This window comes from Stegodyphus dumicola, chromosome 10, assembly GCF_044657685.1.
Source record: "Stegodyphus dumicola isolate Sdum_Otavi_A_Nest chromosome 10, ASM4465768v1".
In the NCBI taxonomy this organism is placed as follows: Eukaryota; Metazoa; Arthropoda; class Arachnida; order Araneae; family Eresidae; genus Stegodyphus; species Stegodyphus dumicola.
Window position 1 is genome coordinate 92,028,705 of NC_140777.1, and position 10,651 is coordinate 92,039,355.

The following is a 10,651-nucleotide window of genomic DNA, read 5'->3' on the forward strand; positions in this document are numbered from 1 at the left end:
CTTTAATGATGTAAATATCATCTTTAGTTTACGAAAACTCCCATTCATTTATGTTTAAAATAAGTAATTATACAAATTTAGCTCAATGCTGTTTAAATTTAATACTCCATGAGCAAATCCAAAAAGCCCTGCCACTCAGAGGATTCAGTATCAGTAATTATTATGTAACCAATATTTCAATATACTTACTCGCAGACCAATTCTTTCACTCAATTTTTCAATTGATGGAGGGAGGTTTTGTAGAAGCTGAAAAATAAAAAAGAAAACTTAGTTTCAGTCAGACAGATTAGTCACTACAGTCAAAAGTCGTTAATCCGGACTCGTCGGGACTTCGGCGATTCCGGATTATCGATTTTTCCGGATTATAGATCATCAGTTTAAATCTCGTAAGATGGCATGCAGAAATTCCAAAATTAAAAATATGAAACCGTAATTTATGAAATAAAGAACAATGATGATCTAAAGGGTATCAAAATTTGCAAAAAGAAAAAGCTTAATATTTATTTGTTTACTTTATTAAACATTTCTTTCAATGTAAGTTGTTTAAGTTTTGCTTCGTTTCATGTGATAATACTTTCTCTTTAATTCTATTAAACAGACATAATTTCTTGTTCAGTTACAAAGTTCCGCCGTTCAAGTCCTATAATTGCTGTGTCAAGAACACCGACTAATTTGTCAATCGAAATTTTTTTGTTTTCAATAACCTCTGTCACTTTTCTTCGCTATCGAAAGCGAATTATAATGACGAGGAACTTGTTTTAAATCATATCAAAGACGGAGCATATCGAGATGAAATACTACATTTGGTAAGGAATTATAAGCCAAATAAAATAAAAACATCTGCGCTGAAGATAAGGATAGTGCTGACAAACCAACTTCCAATTCATTACGCGCCCGCCGCCGAGCAGCGTGAAAATGATAAACAGATTTCGGATTTCAAAACATACTTTCGCTTTAGATCCTTTACATATTAACAAATATATATCGGAAATTCTATTTGATATAATCGAAAGTTTAAGCTTACTTTTATAAAATTGCTCTTACAGTCTGCAAAAAATAATAAGCCGGATGCAATTCGAAAATTAAGGAACAACGCAATCATCAACATTAACTGAAATAGATAATTATTTAGCTTATACATCCATTATACATAAAATGCGCATGCGAAAACGTATTCTGCACTTGCGCACACTCATATGCGCAGTCGTAAAAGGTCTTACGCACACGCGTGAACGCCTCTGCGCATGTGTCAACGCGGCGTATGCGCAGAAAGTTTTTAGTTTTGATGTCCGGATTATAGATCATTCCGAATTATGGGTGTCCGAATTAACGACTTTTGACTGTATTAGACATTTTGGTACTTATGTATTTATTGTCTGATACCATAACTGACAAATTTGAAATATGAAAATTAGGGAAGTTTTTGCGATGCACAAAGCCATTTCAAGAGAACATTAAATTTACTTAAATTCATTTTATAGTCCATATTTGAACTATTTATAATATGATTCTGATGTAAAATATATGAATATTTAATTAGATATTCTAAGTTATGTTTGGCTAATTTCATTTTGCAATTTTCCTGCACTTTGGTACTGAGAAAATTCTGAATGGAAGGAAAACTTGCTTATCAAGTGCTTTTAAATATCATGAAAATAATTTTCAATAATTAATGTACATCCCGTTGCATTGATAAAACTAAGAAATGTATCATATACTGATGCAAAACAAAATTAAATAAAAATGTTAATTGTTAAACTTTGCCTGAATATTCATAAAAAGTTCTATGAATGTCTACAGTAGATTAAAAAAAAATTCAGATAAAATTTAATAAATAGAGGAAAAATATTTTGAAGATCACTAGAGATAGAGAATGGAGTGTGTATAAATCAAATTCCATTCACTGCTAGGAAACTCTTTTTGGTAATAATGTAATTATGCAATCTACCACATTTAGTTAGTTATTTCTTTGTTTAGATGGTGCCTCTAAAATGCTATTTTTAAATGTGAAAATAAATACACATAATTATGAATACATAAACAATAAAGATTTCATTAATTTAAAATCTTTAAAAATGTTAATTTGAGTAAATTTGAATTTGGTGTAATTTACAAAAAAAGCAGGTATGATCCTAAATGCTCAGTCATTGAGTTAGTCTATCAGGATGGCACATTAGAAGATGCACTGTCTTGAGGGGAAGATAATTCATGCTACTAAGCGTAACTTAAGAAAAAAGTTTGCATAAATTAACTTGGCCAAATTATTCAAAGATTTTGCATGTTACAAGAGGAACAGTCACGTAGTTACCAGAATTAATTTTGCAACTACTGAAAATGAAAAATGATATACATTTTCTATTTGTTCCTTAAAAATTCTATAAAACAAATATATATTGAAATAATACCCAAACAATAACATCTTTTATTACATTCAATTAATAAATATAAAAATTATTAAAAATCTCTCCTGTAAAAAAATGAGCATAAAATCAATGAAGCGAAAGGAATACAGTCAAAAGTCTTTAATCCGGACTCGTCGGGACTTCGGCGATTCCGGATTATCGATCATCAGTTTAAATCTGGTAAGATGGCATGCAGAAATTATAAAATTAAAAATATGAAACCGTAATTTATGAAATAAAGAACAATTAGGATCTAAAGGGTATCAAAATTTACAAAAAAAAAAAAAAAAAAAAAAAAAAAAAGCTTGATATTTATTTGTTTACTTTATTAAACATTTCTTTCAATGTAAGTTGCTTAAGTTGCTTCATTTTATGTGATAATACTTTCTCTTTAATTCTATAACCAGACATAATTTCTTGTTCAGTTACAAAGCTCCACTGTTCAAGTCCTGTAATTGCTGTATCGAGAATGCCAACTAACTTGTCAATCGAAATTTTTTTGTTTTCACTAACCTCTCTGTCACTTTCTTCATGCCTTTTTCTATTTTTTGCAGCAATTTCACTTTTTGTTTGATGGACATTGAAACATGCTTTCGCTTTGTAGATCCTTTGGCAGCTCCAGAATAGGAAACTCTTTTTGAAATAATTGAAAGTTCAAGCTTATTTTTTATAAAATTGCTCTAACAATCTGCAAAAAATATTAAGCCGGATCCAATTAGAAGATTAAGGAACAACACAGACTTTGTACTGTATATTGTTTTCTTTGCTAACTTGAATTGAATACAAATTTATTTTCATATATCACGTTTAACCGGTTAGCTTTAAATCTACATGCTTATTATCTGTGAATTTTTACTACCATATGCTTAATATATGGTTTTGTCTGCTAACTTGAATTTACCTGCACTAAAAATCATATTTACGGCTCGACTCATTGGAGCTTGGCAAGTAAAAACGCAAAGGCGCCAACGGGTTCTTTAGGATGAAAATCCCAATTTTTTTAATAATATCTATAACTAATCAGTATTTTATGAACATATTAAAACTTTTTTTGTAATCAATAATAAAAAAGTAACAGAAAAGTTACAAAAGTCTTCATATGCTTTAAAGAAATCTGCATATAATAGTAATTATTGTAGTATTTCTGTCAGTTAATATTTTGTAGTATATAAATGCAGTATTTAAACAGCTTTCAAACATCTGGCCATAAAGTTACGCAGTTTTTTTTTTTTTTTTTTGTAATATCTCCATCATTACTGTTTTTAGTTCGGTTTTTGTTTTAATGTAGTGTCTTCATACTCTAACCTCAAATTATCTCCAGATGTTTTCTGTTGGGTTTAAATCTGTTGGCTGAGGTGGTGTTTTCAGAAGTTGTGGACAATTATATGTAGATACCCAAAAGGCAAACGTTGAAGGCCGTGTGCTTAGAATTGTTATTCCGATAAAAAGTAAAGTTGTTTCCAGTACCCTGAATGAATAATTTTAAATTATCTTTTAAAATATTTAAATAAAGAGCACGGTTCATTTTCAGTAAATACTAAATTATTTAATCCTGATGCTGATATGCACCCTCACACAAGAACACCTCCACCACCATGCTTTACTGTACCAAACAAGGTCGTGGGATTAAGGTCCTCATTTTTTCCCCTCGATACAATTATATGCCCATTGGAAGCAAAAACATTAAAATTGCTTTCATCTGCAAATAAGACATGATTCTAATACACTTCAGGCATATTTACCATTGACTTTGAGAAGAAAGATTGCTTTCATCTGCAAATAAGACATCATTCGGTACTTTTCCGTTTTGCCGGCGCAAGCGATAAAGTCGCCAATAATGGTACAACCGATGCCAAACGGAATATTCTCGCTGGTAACTTTTTACGCCTCATTTTTAAAACAAGTCGCAGCTTTTTTTTTTTTTTTTTTTATCAGATTGATTGTTTCTTTCAATACTGGCATATAATTACACAGAATTTTTATCAGATAGTTCAGTTTTATGTCTAAGGCCATTTTCGGTAATTACATCAATTAGGATGCAATCACAGCGCTTACCCGAAGCCGAAAATATAGAAAAGGTAAAGTCAAGGGTTAAATTCATCTATTCTAATGAGAATGCATTAGCGAAGTAAAGCACTGCGGTTTTACATAATTTATGAGTAAGCTATTTGTACGAATTGAAATATTTCTTGCATTTAAACTTGTGTTCCAAATTAAGATTTAACTTGAAATTAATGTAGATAATTACTGAGAGCATTAGATTTTTGTAGAGTATTTTACGTGAGATGAGATCGCTTGGGGTCACGTGATATGAACCGGTGAATCAGGATGTTGAACCATGAAAGCATAGTAAATTCTTAAATTAATGTCTTTTTACAAATTTATTGTCTTTATTTATTGGCTTTTTATAAAATTTTAAGCGGTATTAAAATGTTTATGCCTGCAAAATAAAAAAATTCTTAGAACTAACATTTTTTTAAATATTTTTTATGTGTATACTGTATGTTGTCGCCAATAAAGTCTGCTTGGCGAGATTTGCGCCGGCGAAACGGAAAAGTACCCATCATTCTAATACACTTCAGGCATATTTACCATTAACTTTGAGAAGAAAGAAGAATCTTTCTATTTTTTGCACTTCCAAAAAATTTTCTTCGAGCAGAGTGTCAATGTAATCCAGTTTATCTGCGTACTTGTTGAACAGTTTTAAGTGAAATAGAAGTAGAACACTTTTCAGTTAATTCTGTAGAAGTCTTTAAGACACTCAAACATGGAATTTTCATAGATTTTCTAACTATAAATCTGATCACATCGAGTCCTCTTTATTTTTGATCCAATTTTCTTCTTTAAAACATTTTATCACATACTGCACGATAGAATGGTACACATTTACTAATTTAGCGATATCCCGAATCCAATTTCCATCCTTATGTTAAAAACTGATCAATTTTCAAATGCTGCTTGTCGTTTCCTTATGGCTATGAGGCAGCTTTAAACATTAAATAAAATATAACAAAGTAAGCAGGCAAAAAATAAAGCCAAACAATTTTTTAAACGTCACCAAAATGAAAAAAATAAGAAAAAGGGTTAGATGATATTTTCATTTATGAAATTTTAAGAAATTGATCAGTATACCTGAAATATACTTGCACAAGGATGAAACTCCGTAATCTTATCTAGGGATTTTAAAGGGCATTAACGCTACGTCAGCTTTATGAAATAATTTACCAGCAGCTAATTGCTTTTATGCAATTATGTGTAGTTCTGGGAACAAATCACCACTGCTTTACAGTAAATATTTTTATAACGCTTCTTTTTCATAATGAAATCTTGTAAATATCTAAGCTTCCACATTAATTTTCCGAATGCACTAACTTAAATATAATATATTTATTATAACTATGAAAAGAGATTATTACAAGAGAACATAAACTCACATTATTACTTCCACTTTTTTTCCCCATTTTGAAGATTTTGAATGATATTTACCGCTTTCCCGTTCTTCTTCTTCGATTTCCGTGGCTTGGCATCTAGCTTGTACTGACTTCGACGTATTCTCAGTACTGCGGACTCATTTCTTCGCGTTCACTACAAAATCTACATTGCTTCATCTTCAAGATAAGAAAAATGCCCCTTCCTTCTACTTAGGATATTTTAGAAACCTTGGCTTTGCCTTAACTAAGAATGAAACATGGATTCTAAAATATCCTAAAGGTTTGCGTATTGGCCGATGCTATTCGCACCAGTGGTGCGATTAGCCGCTTGACCTATTCTCACCAGGCCGATGCTTTTCGCACCACCGGTGCGATTAGCCGCTTAAGCTATTCACACCCAAGGTCCGTCTTGATTCACACCAATATTAACCACGCATGCGCATTGAGTTGTCAAAGGCGGGTTTCTACCTTGGCGTAGTTTATCATTTTTTAAGCGTTAGAGACTTTCAATAGTTTAGTAAGGAAAATGGGTTCCTTTTCTTATAAAAAGAAGGAACACATTTCCTTTTATTAAAGTATATATAAAAAAAGGGCAGATTTTTATGTTTGCAATGTTTATCCTTTTCCTGAACGGTTTGAATAGTTTAAATGACTGACTTGAAGGGAGGGGCAAAATCGTGTTGACAGTTTTTTTACTTCTTAGAATACATTTAGCTTTAAAGATGTGTTTTGCTCAATCAAGCTGTTAATTCATTCTTCTTTGAAAAATTTCGTCCGATAAAAGATACTAAAAATTAGACAGCGGATTTCTGTGTAGAAAATTTAGACAGGAAATAAATTAAAAGTGATTATATTAACTATTAAATGAATTATTCTGTATGCTAGCTTATTTTTTTATGGAAACAGTTGGAATTTTCAGGACACAAAAAGTGCTTCAAAGAACTCTGAAATATTAGTACAAACACATTAATCAATTAAATTGAAATAAATAATGGGATGTAATTTAAAAGACAGGAATAATTTAATGTAAGAGACTTAGATTTAAAAATTTGCACACACAAATCAGATTTTGTAAGGTTTTATTTCATAAATAACTTTGATTTTGAAATATGGCATTTGAGCTTATAAACCTGTGTGGATTCTGAAAAAGTGATGAATATATAAGAATATTATCATTTTCAGTAAGTTTTCTTATTGAATAATAAATTCTGACAGTCCTATGCTATAAGAATAGGTTCTAAGTTTGCATAAAAATTCCTCTTTCTGTAGCCTTTTTGTCAATACACTAAAGATTTTTTTAACTAATTACTCGTCCTCGCTTGCAATTAGAATCATCATTAAATCCCTATTTTATCTAATCATTTCCTGAACATTATCATGCATATAGATTGACTTCGTCTTTGTAACTGATAATTATTACTTGCAAATTATTCTCTTGCTGGTGAACTGACAGACAGACAGACAAGACAGACAGATGTCTTTTGTTGCACCCGTCTTTCTGCACCGATGGGCGAAAAATCAAGCATAGGTGCGAAAGAAAGGCAATTTCGTATTTCAGAGGACAGTAAAAAGGAACTTCGTATATTTTATATGAGTTCGAAAGGCCAGGAAGAAAAGATGGGCCAAAATAAGGTAAAAAAATAAATGGCCCAAAAGTAATGGAGAGAAAAAAAAATTATATTTATAATTTTTTTAAAAAAGGGCCTATAGAAAAAAAAGGAAAGGAAATGAGAGAATTTTGTTAAAAAAAAAAACCCACGATTGTGTCCATGAGTGTAATCAAAGGAAGTTGTTATCATTTACATTAAATAGAGTCCAGGTGTATGTAATGAGTGTGTTTTGTAAAGCTGAATAGATGTGAAGATGGGGGAAAATTAATAATAAAATATAAATATTGGGGGTCCAGTCACATAACAGTATAAGTCTAGTTTAGAAGCTAACTTGTGCTATAACAGGGAAACTAAAATTAAAAAAATTTTTGAATTAAACTTTTATTTTTTTACATGGGAAACAATATGTTAGTCTCTACCTTGAGACACAGTAACAGAAGACACATAAGATCAAGATACATATAATATCATGCAAAATTATACATTAACTTAAGTAACATCATCCATTGCGGTTTCCAACATATTCATATACTCAGAAAACACCATCAGATAAAATCATAAATCTAAAACAAGGCGAGAACACATCAGCAAAAATAAATAAATAAATAAATTACAGAGTTTTTTATTTTAATATTAATTAATTAAAAAAATAAGCATTTTATTTATTTATTAAGTTAATGGTCATAATTGATTATATGTGTACTATTTTATCAATTTGAGGCACGCTGTATTAATATATGCTTTTAAGGCGGTTTGTTGACAAATGTCTGCCTATTCGTTCAACATAAGCAAATTTAGCCCTTTATTATCTCATAAAAAAATGAAGTGCCGTACTGGAAAAGTCTGCTGCCACAGAGAATAGATCCTCGAAATTCTGATGATTTAAAAAAAAATAGCATACTTTATCATGTTATAAATAAATATTTGCCGAATATTACTCTTGTTTTTTTAGCGTTTTTTAGATTAGTATCAATATTGAAAAATAGAGGGCGCCACAATTCCATTTCGGCGGATAGTCAAATTTTCATTTTGGGGTAATATTTAATTTTTCTGCATTAAAATGGTTAATATTTTTATCTTAGGAAACGAAGTACATTTACAGATTCACCATGACACGTTTCATTCATCAAAATGTTATTTCTACAGCACAAAATGTGCACATACATAGATTATATTCAAATACTTTGCAAACCTAAAGGTTTTGGTAACGTCATTGCATCTTTCGCCAAGTAGGAAATTTGGCGAATTTTTTCGCGCCTATGTTGTAGATCGTCTGCAGAGTTGAACAGGTTTTGAATGGGTACAAGTGCGAATACTATCTTAAAGGTTTTTCTTTCCTAAAAGACTCTTATTTTGAAATAACTTGATTTTAAAATTTACCCGCTTTTCTTTTATTATTATTTTTCATGTTTAATCTAAGTTACCTAAATCTCTGGGTCATTGATTATCATCAGAATTTCAATTCAAATTGGTTAAACTGCTATTAATAAAATCCACATTAAAAAATATCTGGTGCAATGTTCATTCCTTCTGTGAGATTGCTGAAATATTTGAAAAGCAATGTTTATAGTTCGATTGCATTTGATATTATTTCTGATTTTCCATGTTTTTGTCATAAATTAGAAATGCATTTACATGCAGATAATAATTATTTTAAATTTCTTTTTACTTAAATATTACCTATAATTTAAGATATTTAGCATAATATTTGAATAATTACTATGAAAAATATCTGTTTTATTATTTCTGGCAAATTTAATCAACTTAACTTGATGCGACTTTTAAACTTGCTTTTAGAGAAACTATAGTTAAATATTAAGGAGATTTCAAAATTTAAACTTTTAAAGCATATTTAATGCTGAAATTTACTTAGTTTTTAAAACGTATGTTTTTTTCTGAAAAGATTTCGTTTTTTGAATGAACAATATATACTTAATGTATACCAAATATGCTCTTTTAAGTAAAGTTAATTATTCAGCGAGCTAAGATTTGGTAACTGAATATCTTAATTTCAAGAGCGGAACAAGATTTTCATGATTATACCTGGATAGCTAGCTGATTTGAAAGAGGGATGGGTTTAAAATGTGACTTTTTCATCTGATTTATGAAAACAAAAAATTAAGTGATTTCAGGATATAACATAAACATTTGCTTTAAATATCTTCTCGATCTCAAAGAAATTAAATTTGCCCTAGGTATAAATAAATAATAATGCCTTTGTTTCTGCTTTTTCTTTAGCAATAATTTCGAGATTTTTTTAATACAAAAATTATGGCATTAACTTTTAAACACCTGATCTGTTTTTAAGAGCAATAAACAAAACATTTAGGAGTTATTTAAGGGCTGAAACAGTGATAATATCAGTGTCAAATTTGCATTTCACTTTTTATATACGTTCAAGATATTCTGAAATTGAATTTTAACCTCAAATAGTTTTTCTTTATGAATTTTCAGTTGATCATAAATTTATTGACTAAATTTAAAAATTCTTGCCTTCCCGTCCTTGAAACACCAGTACACTTTGTCTGAAATAGGATTAAAAACATTATCCTATAACAGAAAGCTGAAAACGAAATATGACGCATAGTTAATAAGAAACAATACCATGTTGTTATTTTATTAGCTTATAATATAATTGTTCAGTATGGTATTTTTGTAAATAAAGGGTATTATTGCGCACTTTGTAAAAAATAAGTAAGCTTTATATTTAATAATTATAACAATTATTAATTATTTAATAAGTCATTATAAGATTATAATTCAATATTTTTTGTGGAATATACTTTTTGAGGATATTTTCCCTAGGAATCCCAGCATTCAATTGTTTGAAGCATTAAGCTCTAAGAAATTGTCTTGCTTCAGCGTAGAATTAATTATTCACAATTCATTCAATTGTTTGAAGCATTAAGCTCTAAGAAATTGTCTTGCTTCAGCGTAGAATTAATTATTCACATGAAGTCCCTTAACCAAAGGAAATGCCTTACAAGGGTGTTTTTTTTAACAACAGCTTTTATTAGAATAAATATTTTTATTTTAATACTATTACTAATATCAAACAAATATTTACGTTCACTAGAGTGAATAAGAGTACTGGATGTTGATGTTTGTTCTGGATTTGTCGCTAGCAACCAAACAAGTTAGCGGCTTGGTGTCTTTATAATTTTCCCCATGCGTTATGCGAGTTCAAGCCAATTTCAATTTGAAAATT

The 10,651-nt window shown here is 29.8% G+C and overlaps 1 protein-coding gene across 3 annotated transcripts in view; it reads right to left on the minus strand.

Moving 5' to 3' along the window:
* Pop4 (ribonuclease P/MRP subunit POP4) overlaps nucleotides 1-6,194 on the minus strand; it is a 52,700-nt gene extending 46,506 nt beyond the window's left edge. Inside the window, exons 1-2 of one of the 3 annotated variants that reach the window (XM_085825246.1) lie at nucleotides 5,837-6,194; nucleotides 190-246 (exon numbers count right to left, since the gene is read on the minus strand). In XM_085825246.1, the coding sequence (XP_085681372.1) occupies nucleotides 190-246; nucleotides 5,837-5,863 (84 nt within the window). In that variant the 5' untranslated portion in view covers nucleotides 5,864-6,194. Of the gene's footprint in view, nucleotides 1-189; nucleotides 247-4,994; nucleotides 5,481-5,836 lie in introns of those variants that run through there. The other 2 variants (XM_035370549.2, XM_035370550.2) reach the window with 2 other exon arrangements.
* Nucleotides 6,195-10,651: the final 4,457 nt, after the last annotated feature.